The sequence below is a fragment of the Ovis aries genome, chromosome 11 (genome assembly GCF_016772045.2).
Source record: "Ovis aries strain OAR_USU_Benz2616 breed Rambouillet chromosome 11, ARS-UI_Ramb_v3.0, whole genome shotgun sequence".
Taxonomy (NCBI): domain Eukaryota; kingdom Metazoa; phylum Chordata; class Mammalia; order Artiodactyla; family Bovidae; genus Ovis; species Ovis aries.
Window position 1 is genome coordinate 30,152,123 of NC_056064.1, and position 26,165 is coordinate 30,178,287.

General features: G+C 47.9%; 1 protein-coding gene across 3 annotated transcripts in view; it reads left to right on the plus strand.

The window, feature by feature from the left end:
* Nucleotides 1-26,165, plus strand: part of DNAH9 (dynein axonemal heavy chain 9) — a 285,514-nt gene that overhangs the window by 25,119 nt on the left and 234,230 nt on the right. For all 3 annotated transcript variants that reach the window (XM_027974876.2, XM_060394831.1, XM_042255676.2), the window contains exons 7-14: nt 6,784-6,951; nt 9,062-9,178; nt 12,313-12,463; nt 13,823-13,937; nt 18,216-18,284; nt 20,448-20,574; nt 22,381-22,636; nt 24,067-24,308. In XM_027974876.2, coding sequence (XP_027830677.2) covers nt 6,784-6,951; nt 9,062-9,178; nt 12,313-12,463; nt 13,823-13,937; nt 18,216-18,284; nt 20,448-20,574; nt 22,381-22,636; nt 24,067-24,308 — 1,245 coding nt within the window. The remainder of the gene's footprint in view (nt 1-6,783; nt 6,952-9,061; nt 9,179-12,312; nt 12,464-13,822; nt 13,938-18,215; nt 18,285-20,447; nt 20,575-22,380; nt 22,637-24,066; nt 24,309-26,165) is intronic.

A 26,165-nucleotide genomic window follows, 5' to 3' on the forward strand; every position in this document is an offset into this window, starting at 1 on the left:
GGTGGCCAAAGTATTGGAGCTTCAGCTTCAGCATCAGTCCTCTGGGCACCTGCTAAATGAAGGTGAGGGCAGGACTGCTTGGCCAGAGGTCCTGACTTGCTGAGCTACCCTGCAGGTCTGTCTGCAGAGGCATGTGGAGTAACTGCATTCTCTGCAAACCTTGTCCTCCTTCTCCTCTTCCTGCTCCTCACCATCCCCATGATGCAGCTAATCTCTTAGAGAGCCAACCCCTGGGAGGGAAAGGAAGAATAGACCAAGAAAGAGTCAATCTCGTGTCAGAGCTGCAGCCTTACAGCCTTGGAAAGAGCTGGGTATCAGTACCTCTAACCAAAGAGCCCTATTATGTGTGACACAAAAATGAACTTGCCCAGAGTCATAGGCTCAGCAAGGCTTAGCTGGGATTCATACCCCAGGGTACACGGTTCCAAGCACTGTCTTTCCACCACACGCAGACGCCTCGCAGCAATTAAAGATCTGTTCCCCTGCCTCCCTCCCTGCCTCCCTCTTTTCCTTTTGAGAGCCCCACACTGGTTTTGTGATTTTCTTCTGCCCCGACACACTCTATTCTGTATTTGCACACACTATTTTTACCACATGATTTCTCGGTCTTTTTTTTCCTGAATAAGTCATTTGGGTAAAATTATAATTCCCACTCCACGAAAGGGCCTTACTAAGGAAATCCCGAAAGTATATACGGTCTTTGCAATTTAAAGGAACAGTCAAAAATCAAATGGAAAAGTCTTCCACTGCCTCTGGGTGTGTTTCCCCACCCTGCCTTCCTGCGCCCCCACACACGACACACACCATACATATAGACACACACTGCACATACATGCACACAAACTACGCATGCATACACTCACAGACACACCACACTCGTACCTACAGACGCACTGCTCATAGACACACAACACTACACATACAGACACACACATATGCACAGCACACCACACACGCACACCACACTCACACATGCAGACACACCCTGCACCTAGGCACACAGTAGCACCCACGCATCACGTACACCACACACACATTGTGCACACACTCACCGCACACACATGCATACATAGCACTTTGTACACAGCGCTGCAGGCAATACGTGCACACACGCACACACACAGTTTGTTGTTGTGCCGTAACATTGCAGATTCTGCAGCTGCCCTGTTTGTGTTTCCACCCCCAGCCTCTCCCCTCCAACAATGCAGAAAGTAAGCAGCTTGGAGAGAACCCCCACCTCTTTCACTATGAAATTGCTGTAAAGCTGTTATTCTCTTGGAGGTGGGATGCTTTCCTGCTGAGGCTCCATGAGCAGTGATTAGCAGGCAGTTAGGTAATAAGCTGACCTAATCTACCACGTTTCCCTTGCTCTTTCCACGTCTCCAGCCCCTCCGCCAGCTTCTTTCATTCGGGTCTAATTGGGCCGCTTCCCTTTCAGCCAGGCCTGAGCGCTCGGTCGTGTAGGAGACCATTAGCTGCATAAGGTCGACTGCCTTCAGAAGGTAAAGAAAACAGTCTTTTTCCCAATGACCTTTTGAGATTCTCGTCTGTGAATGTCTGCTTTGTGTTCGCCCTTAATGAATTCTGAAGACATTTCTTTTAAGATGCGCGGCCTCTCCTGAGAACAGGCTTGCTGTTTGTGGGGCCACATCACCCCATTAAAGGTTGCACAGTTTTCAGAAGAATAGGGCCCAGTCAATCCTGCCAGCTGCCCAGGACCCCTCGCTCTTTGTGGCTTCCACCTGGAAAGGAGCACCTGAGTATCAGCTACTGTGCACATCTCGTAGCCACCAAGCTGATCTAATGACATTGAGGTGATGCTAATTAATTACAGTACGTACCGATCACTGAGGGCTTCCCTGGTGGCTCAGATGTCTGCCCAATACAGGAGACCCAGGTTGGATCCCTGGGTTGGGAAAATCCCTTAGAGAAGGAAATGGCAATCCACTCCAGTGTTCTTGCCTGGAGAATTGCATGGGCAGAGCCTGACAGACTACAGCCCATGGCATCACAAAGAGACATGACTCAGTGGCTACACTTTACCTTTTTTTTTCACCATTTATTGAGGGCTTCCCAAGTGGCTCAGTAGGTAAAGAATCTGCCTGCAATTCAGAAGTCACAGGGGATGCGAGTTCAATCCCTGGGTAGGAAAGATCCCCTGGAGGAGGAAATGGCAACACACTTCAGTATTCTTGCCTGGAGGAGTCCATGGACAGAGGAGCCTAGTGGGCTACAGTCCACAGGATCGCAAAGAGTTGGACATGACTGAAGTGGCTTAGCGTGCACACACACCGTTTATTGAAGTTGTACAAAAGCACTTCCCATGTAACTCTGTAACTCATCTGCAGATCAGGGAAAGGAGGATTAGAAAAATTAAGTGTCTTGCTTTAAGTCACGTGGCTGGTGACCAGTAGAACAGGGCTGTGTGAACCCAGGGATCTGTGCCCCAGCACTCTTCCCATGATGCCCTGTGTCCTACCCCTGACCTTGACATTTTCAGCCTGAATACAGCATCATGGATTTTGTGTGTTTACAACGGTGATGGATAAAAATGAATATTTTTAAAATTTAATCTAAATCTCTCATGGGTTTAAATGGCCTTTTATCTGTTTTGTGAGGACTTCTAAATAAACAATGGAAAGAGCTTACATTTAAATATTTTAAGAATCAAAGATATAGTCGCCATGATTTCTGTAAGTCTGTTTCTATGACTGTGATTCAACTTCCTGCCTGATGCAGGAATCTTCTTTAGGATACCTCTGTGACATGACATTAGGCTTTCAAAATCCACCCAGAGGGACTTCCCTGGCAGTCCAGTGATTAAGACTCTGAGCTCCCAGTGCAGGGGGCATGGGTTCAGCCCCTGGTTGGGGAACTAAGATCCCGCATGCTGCATGCTAAGTCGCTTCAGCCGTGTCCAACTCTGTGCAACCCTATGGACTGCAGCCCTCCAGGCTCCTCTCTGTCCACGGGATTCTCCAGGTAAGAATACTGGAGTGGGTTGCCATTTCCTCCTCCAGGGGATCTTCCCGACCCAGGAATCGAGCCCACATTTCTTACATCTGACTACGTTGTCAGGCAGGGTCTTCACCACTGGCACCACCTGGGAAGCCCGCATGCTGCATGGTGCAGCAGAAAAGAAGAGAGCTGTGAAATACACCCAGATCTGGGGAGCTCCCACCTCTCTCAGCAGCCCAGGCTATGGCTGGACCTTTCCAGGCTTGAGATGGTTCTGTTTCATGGAGTAGACCACACGAAACTGCCATTTCTTATAGGTCAATATGGTCAAAAATCAGAAATTTTATAAGTTCAACCTACAGGTTGACCCCAGATCTTCTATTTTGTCCTTTTCACTCACTTTCCTTAGTTCTGCCCTCAGCTCAGGGCCATGCAAGGTTCTGCCTTGCACTTGACCACAGCTCATCAAACATTCAAAGGCACAGTTTTGCCTTGCTTCCTTATTCTCTGTTCTTGTCTTAATTCTCTTTATTTTGTCCAATTGCTCTGAGTCCAATGTTCCTAGAGTCTCTACCACCCTGTCACCTCTCCTGGAGGTCCTGTCACTAAGTCCAAGGTCAAAGATTATATCTTCCTTCATTCAACAAATATTTCTTCAGCATCTGGGACTCTTCCAGGGGTGGAAAATACAGTGGGATCTCTGGGATGTTTACAACCTACTGATAAAGGTGGATAGAAAATAAACAATATAATGTAATCCCAGATAGTATATTATAATACCAGAGAGTGATTAAGAGTTCTGAAGAAAAGCTTATACAGGAGAAGGGCATACAGAGTGTAGGAGAAAAGTAGGGTAAGAGTCTCTTTTATTTGGGGGAGGGGTAAGGAAAGGATTAAGACCTTGAACCTGAACCCTAAGTAAATGTATTGCCCATCACGTGTTTGTTAAGCAACGTAAATATCCATTGTTTCTAGTGACCAGAGTTTCTCCAAAAATAGAGTGATTATGTAAGTATTCTTTTGGGGCTTGCCTGGTCTTTCAGTGGTAAAGAACCTGCTTGCCAGCGCAGGAGATGCAGGTTTGAACACTGGATCAGGAAGATCCCCTGGGAAAGAAAATGGCAAGCCACTCCAGTATTCTTGCCTGGGAAATCCCATGGACAGAGGAGACTGGCAGGCTACAGTCCATGGTGTCGCAGAAGAGTCAGACATGACTTAGTGATTAAACAACAATATCTATGATTTACCTGTTAGATGAAAATGAAGCAACTTTCAGTGACCACCCAGGACTGTGCTTCAAGAATTCTTGAGAAATAAAATATAACAAAATTATCATCTAGTTTTCTGACATAATCAAATACATCGAAATGCATCTGTCTTTTAAAATGGTTAGAAGGTACCTCCTAAAAATTGAAATTAACATCCACAAACTTATGAAAAATGGGTACCCACATGACATTCCACAGCACAAACACGGTACATTTCTCCTGTCAGAATGACACAAATTACTACTAAAGTCAATTTCATTTGAATCAAGTTGATTGCTATTTCCTCCCTGCATACAAAGTCAAACGTGTGTTTAAATAAAGCCTATCCCCTTTCCCCATCTTTGGCAGGATCTCCTAGTTTGGGTATACATCTTCCTTCAGTTGACTGTTTCTTCCTCCTCCTTTCTCCAAGTTCAGCCCCCGGCTCATCAGTTCAGTTCAGTTCAGTCACTCAGTCGTGTCCAAATCTTTGCGACCCCATGGACTGTAGCATGCCAGGCCTCCCTGTCCATCACTGGAGTCTACCGAAACTCATATCCATTGAATCGGTGATGCCATCCAACCATCTTATGCTCTGTCGTCCCCTTCTCCTCCTGCCTTCAGCATCAGAGTCTTTTCATATGAGTCAGTTCTTTGCATCAGGTGGCCAAAGTATTGGAGCTTCAGCATCAGTCCTTCCAATGAACATTCAGGACTGATTTCCTTTAGGATGGACTGGTTGGATCTCTTTGCTGTCCAAGGGACTCTCAAGAGTCTTTTCCAACACTATAGTTCAAAAGCATCAATTCTTTGGCTCTCAGCTTTCTTTTTAGTCCAACTCTCACATCCATACATGACTACTGGAAAAACCATAGCTTTGACTAGATGGACCTTTGTTGGCAAAGTAATGTCTTTGCTTTTTAATATGCTGTCTAGGTTGGTCATAGCTTTTCTTCCAAGGAGCAAACCTCTTTTAATTTCATGGCTGCAGTCACCATCTGCAGTGATTTTGGAACCCCCCCAAAATAAAGTCTGCCATTGTTTCCATTGTTTCCCTGTTTATTTGCCGTGATGTGATGGGACCAAATGCCATAATCTTAGGTTTCTGAATGTTGAGTTTTAAGCCAACTTTTTCACACTCCTCTTTCACTTTCATCAAGAAGCCCTTTAGTTCTTCTTTGCTTTCTACCGTTAAGTGTGGTGTCATCTGCATATCTGAGTTTATTGGTATTTCTCTGGCAATCTTGATTCCAGCTTGTGCTTCATCCAGCCCAGCGTTTCTCATAATGTATTCTGCCTAGCTGAGCAAAAAGGGGACTTAGATGGCTGTCCATGGCTGCAAGGATGGGTACCCACCTGAAAATGCAGGAAAAGTCAGCCACTCCTTACAGCTTCCTGGTGCCTCTGTCTCTGCTGCTGGGCTTGGTGTCTTGGTGAGAAGCAAGAGATGGGCTGCCCCTTGCTATCCTGATGGGTTAGCCTAGAGCAGTGGCCAGTGATATGGGCATTCCCTGGAATGATATCAGGACCTGCTGGGTTTCCAGTCTTGGGTCACTTTTCCCTCTTCTTGCCCTTCAGGGTGAAGGACCGCCTCCCAGGGATCCATGTCACATGTGTGCCAAAATGACATAAAGGTACCCCAATCTCCCTTTTTGCTACTGAAGAGCTAAGCACACAGATTGGAAGGTATAGCAGGAAGAATGCCTTAATTTAAAGACTTTGTGATTTTCAATGGGTAGTTGTGATAGATCAGTCCGATGCAGAGTTAGATGTGTTCTGAAGGCTCCTATCCTATCAGAAGTGAAGCATCCTCGATGGACTCAAGCAGCATCACCGCCCCCACCCCCACCCAGAGCTCTAGGTTGTATTGTCACCTGTCACTTGATCCAGAGCCCTGCTGGGAACTGCCACGTCAGTGGTGACAGTAACACATACTCACTGCCTATTTACTGGGTGCCATCCTGAGCCTACACTGACTTGATTCACTCTCACTGTTGTTATCCCAGTACAAAGATGTCGGGTTATCACCCACCAACACCCAGCTGACCACAGGGTCTACAGTCCCAGGTATGCTCAGCAAGGGCACCCCGCAGATGTCTTTTCTTGGCAGAAGTCGTTGCTGAGAATGTTGGCGCCACCTCTGAGCTTGTCCTCAAGACTACTCAGAGGATCCACTTTCCGGTCAGTACCTTCCAATACAGCTGTCATTCTGGAACCACACAACATGGTCCATTTAAAATTGGTTCCCTAAATGGGAATAAAGCCACCAGCCATATAAATAGTGTTATTATTGTATTTTATTATTTATGAGAGAGCACAGAAAGAGGTTGAAGCATAAATTTGGTTTTTGTGTGCGAGTAAATTTTATTTATTGGAATTTTCTCTTTGTTATCGCATGTCATCAAGAGTTATTTATATCAGCCCAATCTAATAATAAGGTTACAAAACTAATCAGGCTTCACATTTTCCTAAGCAACCGCCACCCCCATATAAATTCCAGCCCTTCCTATACCAATCTGTGCATCATCCACTGTTGTCATCCTCGTTATCCTAATTCCATTGCAAATTGTCTTCACAGGATCTTCTGAAGACAACTTTGGATTTCCACAAACTGGAAAAGCTTGAGTTCAGTGGTATCAGAGGGAGTGCCTTGAGCCAGCAGGCCCAGCAGATGTACACCGAATTTCAAGAGATGTACAGGGTCTTCTCGGAGTCTTCCTACAACTGCTTGGATCTCCAAAGCGTGGTAGGGCTTAGAAGGGCCACCTTGCAAGCTTTGTCTGTTTTTCTCAGATGCCTGCAGCCTCTAGCCTGGGTATTTACTTGCATTTCCCCTGTGCGTTTTCTTTGGCTCTGTGGTCCCCATGATTTATCGGCAGAGTCCACTGTTAATTATCCTTTGTGTCAGGAAGGAAGTCAGGAGAGGGTGTTTTCCAACTGCTGACTTCTTCGGACTGAAGACACCCAGGGTTTCAGAGATGCTGAGATGGAGATGGGATGGTGGAGCTGCAGCCACTCTGCAGCTCCCAAAGCTTTAAGCCTTGAGCAGCACCTGGTGTGTGAAGGCCAGGCACACCCAGGCAGAATTTCATTAGTGGCCTGCAGAGGAGTAAGTGATATAGTAGCCTAGTTTTCTGATCAGATTCTAGTTCCCAAGAGAGACCTCATGATGAGGCAAGGGCCAACACTGCATTTTCCAGGATCAGGACACAGGAGTCCACATCCCACCTGTAGTGCAGGAGAGCTGAGACCAGTGAGTCCAAGACTGCAGAAACCAAAAAAAGCAAAAGGGTCAGTACAGAAACAGGGAATGGAGTTCCCCGAGAAGGGAATGGCTGAATTACTGGAGGAGGAATTTTAGAGTATTTGAGGGAAAAGGAAAAAGCAATTGAACAAGAGTCTGCTCTGAGCACGTTCCAATGTCTGCGTTCGCGCTCAGTCATCAGTTGTGTCTGACTGCAGTCCCATGGACTGTGTCCCACCAGGCTCCTCTGTCCTTGGGATTCTCCAGGCAAGAATACTCGAGTAGGTTGCCATTTTCTCCTCCAGTGGATCTTCCTGACCAGGGACGGAACCCGCATCTCCTGCTTTGGCAGGTGGATTCTTTAACCACTGAGCCACGTGGGAGCCCCCTTCCATTGTCTAGGGGGATCTTAGCTGGCCAAACCCAGGAAATGGAACTTTCTAAAAGTTCCATTAGTTTAAAGTAGAAAAAAACTTGGCGTACAAAGCAGGATCTATACTGTATGTTTTCTACCATGTGATAAAACAATACAAAACAAAATCCTGTACGTAGAGAAGTGTGCTCCAGTGTTAGTATGGTTGGGTTTGAGAAGTAGAGAAATACTACTGTGTTTTCCTACTTTTCTTTATCTTTCCATAAAAGTATGCATAGCTATTGTAAAGCAATAATAAGAGATACTAATTTCACAAATTAGAGATGTTTCTCTGAAAATCAGTGTTCTCTGAAAATTGCTACATTCGGAGAAAGAGCGTGCTCTGTGTTGCTAAATAAAATACAGTTAATTGGGACAGGGTTATACTAAAAAACAAAAACAAAACTCTGTTGATCTGAAATTTAAATTTAACGGGTGTCCTGTAATTTTATTTGCTAAATTTGGCAACCGTGGGGACAATGGCTAGCTGCTATCTTAAGCAATTAAGTGTAGTTAGAAGAAATAGTGTATAGTTGTTAAATTAGCTTACTTTTCTCCTAATAGCCATATCAGTTTGTTTACACTGAGAAGAACAGGATTTTCACTTGAGGGAGGAAGGGAAGTCGGGGGTAGTGATGAAGTAACCCCATTGCTGGGGCTGTTGCTTCCAAGGTGGCTTTCAGGGTGGCCTGAGCTGGCGCCACAGGTGAGAGAGAAGGGGCTGCAGGAGCTGGAAGTGGGGGCACAGAGGAGAGGGACAGGGTACCAGCCTCACCTCCGACTCTTGACCATTCTGCCTCGAGTGACTCAGACAGTAAAGAGTCCACCTGCAATGCAGGAGATGTGGGTTCGATCGATCCCTGGGTCGGGAAGATCCCCTGGAGAAGGGAATGGCTAACCCACTCTGGTATTCTTTCCTGGAGAATTCCAGGAACAGAGGAGCCTGGAAGACTACAGTCCATGGGGGTCGCAAAGGGTTGGACACAACTGAGTGACTAGCACACGCTAATACTAGAGAGTCTAGGAGAAAAATGCTGCAATAACAGGGCAACTGTCTATGTGGATAAACACTGAAACACACCGTAGTGAACTGTGGAAAATCAAAATATATCCTTGGTGTGACAGATTAATAGGAAAAAGCATTCCGGGATTGTCCTTCAGAAAATCATGTTTTCTTATGTCCATTTGCTGTCTCTTTAGGAATTTGAAAAGGACATCTCTGACTTTAGTCAGAGAGTAGAAGACCTTGACAGGAGGCTGGGGACTGTCTTTATTCAGGCCTTCGATGACGCCCCTGGCTTGGAGCACGCCTTCAAGGTTTGTACGGGACGGGGAGCTAGCCCCTCCTTCCCCACCAGTGCTGCGCTCTCCCTGCCCTCTCAGACAGGGATAAGCATACACTTCCAACTGTTTTGTTCCTGCAGAGAGGAATCGTTACTGTTGGTCTAGTAGAAACAGTACTGTGGGTGTCCCAGGGCGAGCGAGCCTGGAGCCTGCAAAACTGGGCTTCTCAAGTTGATGGCTCAGGCTTTTCTGCAAACTTGATGATGTAAAAATACCTTGTAATTGAATTTCTTCTGGATTGCTGTCTTTGGGCCTTACCTGTAACCTGGGTGCCTATTAAAAGTGAAGAAGCCTGTGGTGGTCACCAGCGCTGTTTTGACTGCTGCTGTCAGGTCAATTCAGGCTGGAGCAAACCACTGAAGCATGAGTAACTAGAATGAGAAGATGTGGCCCCTTGCCCTGTGTTGCCCAGATCAGATAGTGCAGGAATGTGCAGGAGGAGGTTCAGGTGATGAGTAGATAAATGACTACAGAAATGAGCAATCTAGATCTTGAGACTTGAAGGCCTAGGGAAACAGAGCAGGTCTTCCATAAACTATGAAGAAACTTACTCTGTAAAGCCTGAAGGATTAGAACCAGGACTAATCAGGTTACAAGGAGGCAGCTGCTGCTGCTGCTGCTAAGTCGCTTCAGTCGTGTCTGACTCTGTGCGACCCCATAGACGACAGCCCACCAGGCTCCCCCATCCCTGGGATTCTCCAGGCAAGAACACTGGAGTGGGTTGCCATTTCCTTCTCCAATGCAGGAAAGTGAAAAGTGAAAGTGAAGTCACTCAGTCGTGTCTGACTCTTAGCGACCCCATGGACTGCAGCCCACCAGGCTCCTCCATCCGTGGGATTTTCCAGGCAAGAGTACTGGAGTGGGGTGCCATTGCCTTCTCCAACAAGGAGGCAGAGTTTGGCTCAAAAGAAGAAACAGATCTCTGCTAATGCTGTTTAAAGATGGAATAAACTTCCTTGAGTGGTAGTTAAGTTTTCAGGCGCTGAACATGTCCAAACATAGACTGGATAACTGATGGGATAATCACAGAAGAGGCTTAAACCCAGGATAGTGAGTCCATGATGTTCTAAAACACTGGATACATGTATATTTAATTCACTCAAGAATATACGTATGTGTTACATACCTGCTACTCCATAACTCACACAGGAAGCATTTTAGAATTTCTCCAACTATTTAATTTCAAGAGAAGGGCTTATATGAAATAATAGTAATAATAATATTTGCCATTATGTCATAATCATTACTCCCATGGACTTCCCATGTAGTGCTAGTGGTAAAGAACCCGCCTGCCAATGCAGGAGATGTAAGAGACACAGGTTCAATCCCTGGGTCAGGAAGATACCATAGAGGAGGGCATGGCAACCCATTCCAATATTCTTGCCTGGAGAACCCCATGGACGGAGGAGCCTGGCAGGCTACGGTCCATAGGGTCGCAGAGAGTTGCACACAACTGAAGTGACTTAGCACTAATTGGGCTAATTGGGATGTTACCACTCAGGTAACTGGTGACGCTGGAACCCCATTTCTACCTTGAGGACGTCCAGCCCCATCTCTTTGGTAAATCCCTGTGCACCACGAATTTCAAGGTGTCTTCAAGGGTCTCACATGTCTCTCAAGTTGCACTGTCTTTGACATCGTCTTTGTCTACCATGTCTTTGTCTATAGTCTCCCTTAAAAATGTCCTCTGCCCAGGAAGGTGCTTTCGGGATCTTATTACTGCTGTCCTGATGATCCCCACTGTGACAGCATTTCTGTTTATGCAAGGGCATGTTTCTCTGGGTTCCCAGAACTCCAATCCCTGCCCATCGTGATGGAGTAAGATTCTGGGCAGAAACAGAGAAAAGCTTTTGCACACCCTTTACTACCAGGTCCTGAAGCAGCATTGCTCACACCCTGAGTCTCAAAGGCCTTTCACAGAAGCAGACCCTTTTTCTCTGGGCTCTGACTCCTCTTCTCAACAAGCTCCCTGCCCAGCCTATGGACCTTGTAGGAGAACTGTAGCCATTCAGTCCCTTCTGCCTGCTTGGTTTTTCTCTTTGGAGTCATCTCACCAACAAGAAACCAAAGCCCTTCCTTCCTCTGTTAGCCCAAACAAGAGCGCCCGTGTTCATAACTTCATGCAAAGAAGTGCCTTTTCAGGTTGTGTAGGGACTGAGAGATCCCCTGAGTCCAGATATCCTGTTGCTGCTGTAAGACTGTCTGACCACTAGGTGTGCCTCAGTGGATGTGACCCAAAGCAGTATGTCTGGGTCAGAGAACCCAAGCTGGACGGTGCAGGTTGGCTGCAGTGGTCCCTCAGCCCACCCCTCCCAACAGGATGTTTGAGCCAGAACTCGGTGAGAACTGCTTGCTTGTGCCTCTGTGGAGGGAGAGCTCCTTTCTGCTGTCTCCTGGGATCTGGGTGATTTGGGGTTAGAAAGCAGGGTGATCCTAGTATTGTTGTATCCTAAACACAACTGAACTCATCCACTTTACCCTGACCTTGTCTCAGGGCAGCATCACAATCAGAGAAACAGTGTAGCAACCAGGAGATGATGAAAAGCATTTTAGCATTTTGATCCCACTGTTCCCACCAAGGGGGCAAGGCAGTCATGATGCACAGAAAGCATCTTCAAAGTGTCCTCAAAACCATTGCCTTCTGGGGGCAACTGCTCTCTGAAATTCTTTTCTTGCCCCCACTCTCAAATTTTAGCCTTCCTGATTCTCCCCAACAGCCAGCCCACTTAGCTTCTTGTTTCTTCTCCATCATCACCCTCCATCTCTGCATCAGGCCTTTAGGATGTATATCAGCTTACTCTTTCTGACGCCTTTCATTTTCTCTTTCTGTTACCTTCAACCCAGCTTCTCACAACACAAGAGGAGGGTCCAGTAGGTCATTCAGCACACAGGGATCCCTCCTTCAGAAACAAAGGTGAGATGGACAGGCTATGAATATCTGCCAATTCTTTTTTTTTTCTTCTTCTGCTGATTCTTAATTGTCCATCCATGACCCTCTTACCTTGGAGGACAGACATATGAAGGAAAAAACTGGGCCAGAGGATTAATGTAATGATGGAAAGGTTGGGTCTGTGACATTTCCCCATATTCCTCTGCCTCTTTTGCAGCTGCTGGACATAGCAGGAAGCCTCCTGGAGAGACCAGTGGTAGCACGGGATGCCTCTGAAAGATACCTGGTGCTCATCCGCATGTTCAGCGAGGATCTGGATGCCGTGAGGCTGATCCACAGTCAGCGTGTCCAGGAGGAGGCAGAGCATGGTAAGCTTGCTGCCAGGAGACTTGGATGGGGGCGTCTATTAGCAGAAAGGGCGCAGGTCCTCTGGTTACACGTCTGCTGTGGCTCTAGGACATTCTCCAAAAGCACACTCTTCTTGCGTGAAGTTCCAGACCATCTTGCACAATGGTCGAGTTCACTGAACTGTGCATTTCCCCGTGTCTGGCACAGGTTTGGCAGACTGACCCAGACTGGTGAAGTCCTGACCACTGCCTCTGGTCAGTGGAAACCTCAGCGTAATGTATGAGCTGAACCTCAATCCATGCCACTACACTGATTAATCTTCAGCATACCTCAATTCCACAGTAGATTTGCACATGTCTGAGAAAAGGTTCTCATCCCTTTCAGTGCCTTACCAACCATGCTTTCGGAAGGAGGAGCCATCAGGAGTCTGACAGTGGGCAGTTACACACTGAGCTGTGGCGTCTCTGCTGTTATTGCAGTTCTTAGATGCCCTGTCTCATCTGTTTGAAAGTCAACCAGTTCAGTTCAGCTTTGCAAACATTTCTTAAGGCCATGCTGTATGTATGGTCCATTTGTGGGCACTGCATGCAGAGGCCAAGGGAGAGAACAATTAATCCTAAAAGGTGGTTCTTCAAGGAACACAATTGGCATAAGTGGAGTTATAAAGAACTGTAGCAAGGGACTTCCCTGGCAATGCAGTGGTTAAGACTGTGTCCTTCCACTGCCGGGGACATGAGTTCAATCCCAGGTGTGGGAACTAAGATCCCACATGCCAAGGGGCACAGCCAAAAAGAAAAAAAAAGCAAAAGGACAAGAAAAAAAGATAATGTAGCAAAACAGGATGAATTGGTTTGGGAGGTGGGAGGAGAGTTTATGGAGATGGTGGCCTTGTGCTAGACCCTGAAAGATGGGGAGCTGGACAGCCAGAGAGAAGAGGCCATGGCCTTGGAAGCAAAGGCACGACAGGCGGTAGAAGGTGACTGTTCGGACCTGCCCGCAGCCAAACGAGGTGTATGCAGAGAGATGAGGTCAGGGAGATGAGTTTGGGACCAGGTCGTGAAGTTCTCTGAGCACCCTATTAGGGAATCCAGAGTTCATTATTCAGGGAAAATGGGAAATTTTCAGAAGTTTTAAGTGCTGGAGTAACCGGACCACTCTGTCTATAAACAGGCTTCACAGTAAGGTCATTAAGGATGGAGTTCCCTGAGGAAGGCATCCAGAAATTCCGTTGGCCTCCGCTTTACGTGGGGCTATCCCCAGGACGTTTGGGACCATCCCTGTGGTGTACGGGACCACACCCATGATGCAGGGGCTTGTTCGTGGGCAGCGCGGGGCTCAGGGCGAGAGCCGCACTTCAGTCTGCTGTGCCCTGTTCCCAGGGTTCTCCTCCGTGCACAAGAACATGCCCACTGTGGCCGGGGGCCTCCGCTGGGCGCAGGAGCTGAGGCAGCGCGTCCAGGGTCCCTTGGACAACTTTAGACGCGTGACACACCCGTGAGTACCCCATTCCTGAGACGCAGGTTCATTTCACTCTTCTGCTGTCTCTCTGAATTTCGAGCATCATAGCAACTCGACTCACCTCCTTGAGGCACAAAGATCATCTTCTTTTCTTTCCATTTCCAACAATCAGGCAGTGTCGTAGTCCATTCAGGAATACCATAGATTGGGGGGGGGCGGCTTATAAATATCAGCAATCTCGCTTTCTCAGTTCTGGAGGCTGGGGTGTCCATGGTCCGGGTGCCAGCAAATTCGGTGTCTGTTCAGGGGGACCTGCTTCCTGACTCACAGATGACCGTCCTCAGACTTGGCAGGAGGGACTCGAGAGCTGTCTGAGTTCTCCTCATACAGGCACTCATCCCATTTGTGAGGGATTTGCCCTGTGACCTAATCTCCTCCCAAAGGCCTCCCTTAGGCTTCAGCATTTGAACTTGGGGAGGACACAGACATTCAGTTCATAGCAGCCAGGTAGCTACTGGCCAAGGGCTTCCCTGGTGGGTCAGTGATAAAGCATCCACCTGCACCACAGGAGATGTGGGTTCAGTCCTGAGTCAGGAGGATTGTGTGGAGAGGGAAATGGCAGCCCACTCCAGTATTCTTGACTGAGAAACCCGTGGACAGAGGAGCCTGGCAGGCTACAGTCCAGGGGGTCACAAAGAGTCAGACAGGACTTAGCGACTAAATGACAATAAGAAGCCAGGCTGGGGTCTGAAGGAAGCCTCCACCACACCATCCAAAGCCGAGGAGAAACAATGATGTGAGAAACCTCCCAACTGTTGGAAAGAAGCTGAAAGCCGGGAGGTTCCCTGTAGATTCTACTTCACTTCATGGTGAGGAGTCAAAACCACTTTTAGTAGCCAGTTCATAAATATATTACAGAGTATACACACAGATGTGAGTTCATGATTAAAACAAATGGGAATTTTGTCTCACAAGCGTGAGACACCCAGCTTTAGAACCAGCAAGTATTCCTCTTGTTTTTCAAACTCAATACTGGTCAAGCCATCGTGCCTGTGGGTCACATCTGCCCACTGGGAGATCCATCTGCTTCATCTGCACTGTCTGAGCGAGTGCTTCATTCTGCAGACGGAGACACCGAGGCAGATGGAAATGAGGTGGCCTGCCTGGAGTCCAGAAAGAACAAAGACAGAAATGGAGCAGGCATCTGGGTCTCAGGGGTCCTTGCCCAGAGCGCTCCGCGGGGGCTCCCCCAGCCACAGGGAGCTTAGTCTAGCGTCCAGCTGAGCCCCCATCTTCTCCCATATGCTCCCCGCTCTGAGGTGGGAGGGAGAAGATACGAGACTGGCCAGGGAAGGTGGCAGGGCTTTGTCTGGGAATGTGTCCTGCGGGAGCTGCCCTGGTCTAGTTCCCTGGGGCAGACTCCGAGGCGTGTGTGCAGGAGTCAACAGGGATGCTTTAGGGACCAGTGCCTGGGGCAGGGTGTCGGGGGGATACGAGGAGGGGCGGGAACCAGGCAGAGGAGGAGTTGAGCTGCAGCACAGCTGCCCAGTGGGGAAGTCCGGCCCTGTAGGGTTGCCTGGCCTTTGTCCCCTACATCAGCTGGCCATTGGAAGTGGCTGTGGGGTGTGAGGGGGTGTGGCCCGGGGAGAGGAGGCAGTTCTGTCTGGTCGGCTGAGACTGTTCCCAAAGAGGGAGGTGTCATCAGCACCCCGAATTCTTGGTGAAGGGAGATTGGGCGTGGCAGATGCTCCCCATGAGGGCATCTGAGTGGCACCCACCAAATCCTCCATGCATCCCATGGAAACATCCACTTGTTTTAATCATGAACTCACATTTGTGTACATACTCTCTCATATGTAATGTTTGTCAACTCTTCACCATGAAGTGAAGCAGAATCTACAGGGAGTCTGATGCACTCACTTCTGTGGCTTCTCCAGCCTGCTAGGGGAGTCCCAGGGGCTGAGGTGTGAGAAGCCACTCTCGCCTCTAACGTCGTTCCTTTTATTTGTTTAAATTGGTGGCTTTGCACTGCTGTGTCGGGTTCTGCTGTACCGCACAGTGAGTCAGCTTTGGACATCCATATAAGTAAGGTTCCCGGTGCTACACAGTAGGTTCTCATAAGCTGTCTATTTTATACACAGTATCAATAGTGTATGTATGTCAATCCCAGCTTCCCAATTCATCACCACCACCCCCGCCCCCTTGGTATCCATAACAAGTTTGTTCCCTATATCTGTGTCTCTGTTTCTGCTTTGCAAATAAGGTTATCTTTACTATTTTTCTAGATTGTGCATATGTGCATTAATATTCAATATTTTTCTCTTTCTGACTTCATTCACTCTGTGTGACAGTCTGTAGGTCCATCCACATCTCTGCAAATGACTCCATTTGGTTCCTTTTTATGGCTAATATTCCATTGTGTCTTAGTGCTACGTTTTCTTCATCTATTCCTCTGTTGATGGAAATTTAAGCTTCTTCCATGTCCTGGCTATTGTAAATAGTGCTGCAATAAACAATGGGGTGAATATATCTTTTTTTTTTAAATTATGGTTTTCTCTGGGTATATGCCCAGTGGTGGGATTGCTGGTTCATATGTAGCTTCATTCTTTTTCAGGTAGAAACTGAGATCTGGGGTCAGGAGACTTGTGGAAACCCCAGGGGTCCTGAGGGGAGGGCTGGTCTGAACCCACCCACCTGGTCTGAACCCACCCCCTGGTCCTTGCTGTCCTGCAGACGCCTCTGTTCCTTCACCAGGAAAGGGAATCGAGTGACTGGGGAAAAAGCCAGGAAATCCAATGCTTTCTCTGCAGGCATGAGGGCATTTATCGAAGCTCAGGGGAGCTTGTGAAGAAATCCTGTGTTGGCTTAAAGAGCAATTGGGTTTTAAAGAATCTTTGCAATAAGCTGCCTCGTTTTGCCAGCAGAACAAACAAGATCCTCCAACACAGTTCGTGTGAGGGTTTCTGAAAATTATGGACACTTCAGCTTTCACAGGAGCTGGACTCTCTTTTTGTGTTGTAAAGAAGCATCAGAACCAGGGAGCAGGTGTGGTAATAGCACCTCTGTGGTCCCCAGGGGACCTGGAGAAGCCTCTGAGCATGTGTCTGCGCACGTGAGCATATGAGTATATGCACCTGTGTGTCTGTGTGCACGTATGTGTGTGGTGTGTGCTCAAGTCTGGGGATGCAAGAGGTGGGAGGGGCCCTCATGGAAGCATGGCGGGGCTTCCCTGGTGGCCAGTGGTAAAGAATCTGCCTGCCAGTGCAGGAGACATGGGTTCGATACCTTGTCCAGGAAGATCCCACGTGCCTCAGAGCAGCTAAAGCCCCTGCACCACAGCTATTGAGCCTGCGCTCTAGCGGCTGCGAGCCACAGCTACCCAAGCCCACGAGCCCTAGAGTCTGTGCTCCGCAACAGGAGAAGCCACCGCAAGGAGCCGCCTGCGTGCCGCAACTAGGGACAGCCCGTGCGAAGCAACGAAGAGCCAGTGCAACCTGAAGTAAATAAGTTAATAAAATAAGGAACTCACAAATCGCCTCCGCTGACCAGCCCCCCCCAAAAAAAACCATGGCAATGAGTAATGAGCAGCACCCCCCCCAAAAAAAAACCATGGCAATGAGTAATGAGCAGCACCCCCCAAAAAAAAAACATGGCAATGAGTAATGAGCAGAATTTCCCACTACATGTCCTAGATGGATTTCAGAAAACAGAAAATATATAAGTATATATTCAGTTGTGTGTATCAGTTCAGTTCCGTTCAGTCGCTCAGCCGTGTCCGACTCTTTGCGACCCCGTGAATCGCAGCACGCCAGGCCTCCCTGTCATGCTTAAATATGCGGGGATGTGTATATAAATAGTTGTTTTATATATGCATTGTTATACGCATATACACATACATGTATGTAATGTTATGTAGTTTTTGTTATAATGTTATACACAGTTTTGTTCTTAAATTCAGGAAACCGCAGCACCTGGAATTTTTCTTTCGTGTCTCAATCTCCCGTTAAGTTTTTGAAGGACTTCATTTTCCCGGGGCACGACTGAGTGGCCAGGGCGAGGGGGCTGGTGGAGCCCTGGAGGAGAGAGGCTGTCCTGTCACCTGACCGCTGCCTGCATTTGGGGAAGCACACCTGCCCTCTAGTGGCCAATGGAGGATGTTCAGGAGGAAAAGCGGCAGGCTCATTCAGGGGCCTTTGCCTTTGCAAACTGGACCGGGAGGCTATTCAATCTCAGGCTGGCTGCAGTTGGTCACTCAGATCATTATTTCAACTTCTAACTCGATGTCATTTTTTTCTCCCTCTTTTGTACGGGTAGTTGCATGGAATCTGCCGAAGCAAAGCGTATGATACAAAAATACGAAGACACGCTCTCGTTGCTGGAAAAGTAAGCCGCTTCTGCGGTTGGATTTTTTGTAAACTGAGGCCCCCTCCCAACACCCGTTCCCCTCTTCCCCCCACCCCCCGCCCTGCCCTACCATGTCCTGCGCAGTCCTGAGTGTGCCCATGTTCCCCAGAGGCAGCGAAGCGTCCCTCCGGGTTTCATGTTACAATCACGATACAGTGAAAACAGTGCTTCTGGGTCGCAAACACCAGGTCCCCGGGGGACGCGGCTCTAGTCTAGAAACAGGTGCTTTTCCAGGGTAGTTTTGAGGGGAGCGAGTTTTCTAAATTGGCAGAGCTAGAGGTGGGGCGCTCCCCGTGTCACCCCGAGATCAGGGTCCCAGGAAGTCAGTCGCTGCTCGCTAAGCAGGTGACAGTTGGCACTGCACGAAGAGACAGTAGGTTAGAAAAAATACTGCCCGAGTCCTTTAATGGAGAAAGCACAAGAATGAAGCTTTTACATGGGCTCACAACTGTCTGGTCTCTTGAGGGGACAGGGTCCAGATACAGCCCACGCCTTGCTGCTTCTCTCTGATACTGGCTCAACTCCTGATTCAGGAGAGGAGGGCTGTAGATATGACAATTATGATTATAGTTGTGGTCACACTTAGCACTGTGGAGACGCACTAGCTGGGTCATCCCCACCTACCAGGTCGCCCACGTTCTGTCCCTTCGACTTCCCAAATTCTAGCTTCCAATCTGCCCCTCCTCTGCGTCCCCACCCCCTACATCTTCAGCAGAGACCAGAGCGTCTTGGGCCTGAGCTGCTGCAGCAGCTCCTCCGAGCCTCCCTGCTCCGGACCTCTGTCCCTCGGCGCCCACATCGTCATCAGATCCCCTGTCCCCACACCCCGTGTCCCCACACACCCCCATCTGGGAAGCCTCTCAGTGCCTCCATCATCTCCTTAATGTGAAATGAGAAGTGCTCCCTGGGGACGTCCCTGGTGGTCCAGTAACTGGGACTCCACACTCCCAATGCAGGGAGCCCCAGTCCCATCTCTAGTCAGGAAACTAGATCCCCCATGCCAAAACTAAGAATTCATATGCCTCAACTAAAGATCCTGCATGCCACAACTAAGACTTGGTGCAGCCCAAAAAATTTTTAAAAAGAAGGCAGAAGTGCTCGCTGATGTAGCCTCCCTCTCCAGTCCTGGCCCTCGCCCCCTCCTCCCTCTGACCTACTGTCTACTCACCGTCCCCAGCATGCGGCACACAGCCTGCTGCTCCTCACTCCACCCTAGTCCACCCTGCTGCACCTGCTGTGAACACTCACTCTCCCATCGCTGCCCAGCCACCAGTGATCCTCTGAGACTCAGCAGACTGTCAGTTCGGCCCTGCCTGTGTGAGGCCCTCCCTGGCATCCTCTTTATCATCCCCACCCACTCACCTTCTTCTGCCACTTGAAGCCTGCCGCCTGTACACTCCCTGGGGTTCTACTCGCTGTGTCCTCCCTTGACCTGGGGTTGTAGCACTAGCTACATTTGTTGTGGGGTATTTACTCATCATTTCATCTCTCAAGCCCAATACATCAGTGTGACATGACTGACCAGTGCATGTCCATGAGCTGTGGGAAGATTAGTACAAGAGCAAACCTTACTCAATAACTTCTTCCAACGTTTTCTAAGTCTAATGGCCACTTCCCTTATCCCCCCAGAGGTCACATGGAGCCTCTCTTTCCACTCTCCTATGATTTAAGTTATGCCACCTTTAGAAACAAGGGGTTATGTGTGGAAGCTGCCGTGCCTGGCGGAGTCAATGACTCTGACTTCATAATGTACTCAGATATTTTACAAATTAGCATCTTCAATTCATGAGACATACATCTTAAAGATAGATATAGAGAGGTTGGCGTCCCTGGTGGTTCAGTGGTAAAGAATTCTACCAATGCAGGAGATGCAGGTTTGATCCCTGGGCCAGGAAGATCCCCTGGAGAAGGGCATGGTGACCCAGTATTCTTGCCTGGAGAATTCCATGGACAAAGGAACCTGGTGGGCTATAGTCCATGGGGGTCACAAAAGAGTAGGACATGACTTAGTGACTAAGCAACGATAGAGATGCTATTTTATGTATACATCTATCTATATAGATATATCTTCAGTTAATCATTGCCAGATGTTGGGAAGCTGGGAGGGTGCTTATGAGGTGCCTATTGTCTTTGGTCTCACAGGTATGAAACTAGACTTTATGGGGACTGGTGTCAAACAGTAGCAGAGAAGTCCCAGTACAACCTTTCACGGCCACTTCTGAGACGTGACCCGGAGACAAAGCAGATCACTGTCAACTTTAGTCCACAGGTAAGTCGATGAAAGGAACTTCCTTTTGGTCTCTAAGAGTTGCATTTTTGACTCTGCTGATTTCAAAGGCCAACAGGCTTTTTATAAGAATATGCAAATGTGGTCCAAAGAACTTGCACCCTGGATTTCCTTTTTGTGGGGAGTGACTCCTAGGTTGTAGTGTTTTCTTAAGTTGTCCACTCTTCATGTTTTCCTCCAGGGTTCCCCAGTGAATTTGCTCTGATGTCACACAACAGAAAGTACTGCAAAATACCACTGATCTTTTGGTATCAGAGTCAACTGGGCCCACCTTATCTTTTTCTGGTTGTACATTTGAAATGGCCCTCTCTACTGCAATATTATATAAACAGTCATTTTTTTGACTGACATTCATTTTTTGTTTTCATTTTTTGCATGTAAAATTTTAATATCTATCTTGAGCTTATTTCAGTATAAACTAGGAGGCTGAGGTCATTTCCCGGCTAAAGGATGAGCCTTTGTCTCAGTGTTGTCAGGGCAGCAATGAGAGCTGGCCTAGAACCACTGGAAGGAGAACTGGGAGCCCAGGAGTCTTGATATGGAGGTGGGGCTGGGGGTGGGGGGAATCTGGCTTGCTCTGGGTTTTGTCATCTGTCCTTATATGCATCAATCCTCAATCAACTCCGAGATAACACAATAAATTAGCAAGGGATGAAGAATGGGATGTCTGGAAACCCTGCCGGAGGCCTCTGTCTTTTGCACGGGACCACATCTACCTGGCTTTTCCCTTCTGCACTTCCCACTAAACTCAATGCCTCCCCTCAAGAAGTTCAGAGAGGCCTGTGTGATGCTATTTCCTGATGCTCTAGTATATTAAGCCTTTAGAATAAGGCTTCCCTGGTGGCTCAGATGGTCAAGAATCCACCTGCAATGTGGGAGACCCAAGTTTGATCTCTGGGTCAGGAAGATCCCCTGGAGTAGGAAATGGCAAACCCACTCCAGTATTCTTGCCTGGAGAAGTCCATGGACAGAAGAGCCTGGAGGGCTACAGTCCATGGGGTCCCAAAAGAGACATGATGAGCAGCTCTCGCTTTCACTTTAGTATATTAAAGCACAAAGCATGCCAGGAAAGAGTTACAGAAACTAAGGGATATTTCCAATAATTATATTTCACAACTAAATTTGTAAAACGGGCACCTCCTCTCAACTCTGCCAGTGTCTGTGACCACGTGTCTGACCTTGTGGGGAGGGGACAGATGGTGCATGTGGGTGATCCTAATCCTTCCCCTGACCACCCCTCAGCCCCCAACCCCCACCACAGAGCATGGCTCCACAACCAGGGACCGACCGTTCTCATCATGGAAAGTGATGGTCGCTCAGTTGAGTCTGACTCCGCAACCCATGGAACTATAGCCCACTAGGCTCCTCTGTCCATGGGATTCTCCAGGCAAGAATACTGAAGTGGGCTCCCATGCCCTTCTCCAGGAGATCTTCCTGACTCAAGCATCAAACTGAGGTCTCCTGCCTTGCAGGCAGATTCTTTACTGTTGGGGCCACCAGCCCCAGCCCAAAAGCATCAAGCTAGAGCCCCCCTTGGCTGTCGCTGGCGTCTTCTTTCTCAGGTTTTCCTCTTCTTACTCTGTGATTTACAGATTCGGTAAGTCTTAGTGCTTCCTGATCATCCTCCGTTTGCCTAATACTCAATTTTCCCTTTCAGAGAAGATTTAAGGAACTAGTAGAAGTAAAAAAAGAGACCCAGAAGGCCCTCTGGGGTTTCCCAGTCCTACCTATATTGCTGCTTTTCGATCCCACTGAACCACAGGAACTCATGTCGACTCTTTCCTCCAGCTGGTTTCCGTGCTGAAAGAAATGAGTTATCTTCAGCCCCAGCAAATGACGCACATCCCCGAGACAGCAGCAGCCATGTTCTCCTCCAGAGAGTTCTACCGGCAGCTCGTGGCTAATTTGGAGTTGACGGCAACTTGGTACAACAAGGTTATAAAAACTCTGCTTGAGGTGGAATTTCCGTTAGTTCAGGAAGAGCTGCAAGATATTGATCTCTGCCTGAGAGCTGCAGAGGAGACTCTGAGCTGGAAGACAGAAGGTAACAGGCCTCCATCGGGAGTCTGGGGAAAAGGCTGAGGGTCAAGATTCTAATAAAGTTGGTAGAACCTCACTTTACTCCCTGGTTAACTTGATTTGAGTTTAAAGCACGACTCCATGCTCTCGGATATGTATCCAAAGCAGAGAGGACATGGAGGAATGGTGTCCCTCTTCTGCCTCCTCTGTGTGGCTGGGAGGATTGGACATCTTTGCTACCACAGTCTGGGGAGTTTGCATGAACTCACCCATAGTCTCCAGCATATACCAGGCACTCCATGGAGGAGGGATTACACTATATTAGGTGGCAGAGTGATAAAGAATCAGCCTGCCGATGCAGGAGATGCAAGAGATGTAGGTTCAATCTCTGGGTCAGGAAGACTGCCCTGGAGAAGAAAATGGCAACCTACTCCAGTATTCTTAGGAAATCCCGGGAAATCCCATGGACAAAGGAACCTGGCGGGCTGCAGTCCATGGAGTCACAGAAGAGTCGGACTTGACTGAGTGACTGAGTGCAGCAAAGCACACATCGTTGTAACCCTCTCTCTCTCTCTCTTTTTTCCCAAGTAGTAGAATTCTGGGTGGTTTATTTTTTTCTTCTTTCTACTTTCATTACTTTTTCTTAAAGTGAAAGTGAAAGTCACTCAGTCGTGTCCAACTCTTTGCAACCCCATGGAATTCTCCAGGCCAGAATACTACAGTGGGTAGCCTTTCCCTTCTCAAGGGGGTCTTCCCAACCCAGGGATCGAACACAGATCTCCCGCATTGCAGGCAGATTCTTTACCAACTGAGCCACAAGGAAAGCCCAAGGGAAGACTTATTCTTAACTGAACCAAAAGCATCTTAAATAAGGGAACTATGCACTTACTTTTCTTATACCCTTCAGCTCAGTTCCATAATTGGAATTGGAAGTGGCTTCCCTGGTGGCTCAGATGGTAAAGTATCTGCCTACAATGCAGGAGACCCGGGTTTGATCCCTGGGTCAGGAAGTTCCCCTGGAGAAGGAAATGGTAGCCCACTCCAGTATTCTTGCCTGGAAAATCCCATGGACGGAGGATCCTGGTAGGCTATTGTCCATGGGGTCGCAAAGAGTCGGACACTACTGAGCCACTTCACTTCACTTCAATGCCATAAATGTTCATTGACTGATTAATACACGCAGGGTTCTATGTGCAGGACTGTGGGGGAGACTATGATCTGTGAGTTATAGGGGAACACCTCCCCCACCCTCAAAGAACATGTAACCAGGGTTAGCGTAAGGGGTGGCTTAATGATGTAGCTAGGATGGAAAAAGCTCTGATGATGACAAACTAGCCTGTGCAGAAAAGTCTTATAAAACCCACAAGTATGAAATCCCTGTCTTTCGGAGCAATCACACCTTTTGCTCTGCCACTATAAGCTATTTCAATTAATGCTGTTTCTTTTGGGGAGCAGGTATTTGGGATTATGTCATTCAGATCACCAATAGTATTCATGATCTCGAACAAAGAATTCAGAAAACTAAAGACAATGTGGAAGAGATTCAGAGCATCATGAAAACATGGATGTCACCAATATTTAAAAGAAAAGATGGGAAAAAGGAATGCCTTCTCTCTATGGATGATCAGCATGATCGAGTGGAAAAATATTACTGTCACATCAAAGAATCTGGCCTGAAGATCCATGCCCTTGTGCAGGTAATAACCAGCCTTTCAGGCACACATCCCACCAGTCCAGGAAAAGTGCCAAGGAGAGTGTTTGGATGCTAAAAGTGATTTGGGAATTAGAACAACCAATAGATGCTGTGTCTTCTGCAGTCATTGGTAGAAGTTAAAACTGATAGCAAAAGAAAGCTAAAACTAATGGGTGGAGAGAGTGCCAAGTCACATTCTGGTATCAGTGTGTCAACATTAAAGCTATCTTAATAGTGACACCACTTAGTTGCCACACACCTTAACGTCACACACAAAACCCCAACAGGTAGAAGGAGATGCCGAGTGCAGAATCCTAAATTATCTACTGCACTGTGAGTGAAGTGAAAGTCGCTCAGTTGTGTCCGACTCTGCGACCCTGTAGACTATACAGTCCATGGAATTCTCCAGGCCAGAATACTGGAGTGGGTGGCCTTTCCCTTCTCCAGGGGATCTTCCCAACCGAGGGATCGAACCCAGGTCTCCCGCATTGCAGGTGGATTCTTTACCAGCTGAGCTATCAGGGAAGCCCCCCGAACTCATCCACACAACGTAGTGTGGCCCTCCAGCATCATCTTCATGACCTAGCCCTACTGAGCCTGGAGAGACGCAAGATGCACTCGATAAAGAGAAGGAAAAAGGCAGAGCACTGCTCTTCCCCGGTGGCTCAGAGGTGAAGAACCCAGCTGCCGATGCAGGAGACACAGGTTCCATCCCTGGGTCAGGAAAAGCCCCTGGAGGAGGAAATAGCAACCCACTCCAGTATTCATGCCTGGGAAATCCCTTGGACCGAGGAGCCTGGTGGGCTACAGTCCATGGGGTCGCAAAGGAGTAGGACGTGACTTAGCAACTGAGCTTGCATGCCCTTCATGCGGTAAGGCTCTGCCCTGCATTGTGAGCAGGGATCCTTGTGTCTTATCACCCGAGATGGACAAAGGAAAAGAGCTGTAAGTCATGAATGGCCACCAGCTCCAGGCCTACTGAAGAGGCCGTGGGGCAGTTCTCATGGGTTGATCTCACACGGAGTCAGTAGTGAATCAGTTGTTATCTTTGGGTTTTCTGTGGTTTTTGAAGACCAATAAAATGTTGTACTTTTGACCTTTTAAATTTTGTCTGTTTTCTAGTTTACTAATCTATTCTTTATCATTTCTTTCTTTCTAGTCTATTTGGGACTACTTTGCTCAATCCTTCTTTTCTAGCCTGTGAGGGTAGGAACTTAAGCATATTGATTCCAAGCCTGTCTTCCTTTCTAATACAAATGTTTGATGATATAAATTTCTCTCATACTACTTCTTCAGTTTCATTCTCCAAATTTGTTCTGCCTCATTCTCATTCTCATTTCAATTTTAAACTTTTTCTCTTGTGATTTGTTCTTTAACTCAGTGGTCATTTAGGAGTATATTGTTTAATTTCCGTGTATTTGGAACTTCTCTGGATAGCTTAGGCTTTCCAGGTGGTTCAGTGGTAAAGAATTAGCCTGCAATGCATAGGAGATGCAGGTTTGACCCCTGGATCAGAAAGATCCCCTGGAGAATGAAATAGCAACCCACTCCAGTATTCTTGCCTGGGAAATCCTATGGACAGAGGAAGCTGGTGGGCTACAGTCCATGGGGTTTCGAAGAGTTGGAGACAATTCAGTGATTAAACCACCTCCACCACCTGGGTTCAGTTCACTTCACTGAGCAACTGCTCAGTCTTGTCCGACTCTCTGCTACCCAATGGACGGCAGCACGCCTTCCAATGAATATTCAGAACTGATCTCCTTTAGGATGGACTGGTTGGATCTCCTTGCAGTCCAAGGGATTCTCAAGAAACACAGTTCAAAAGCACCACAGTTCAAAAGCATCAATTCTTCAGTGCTCA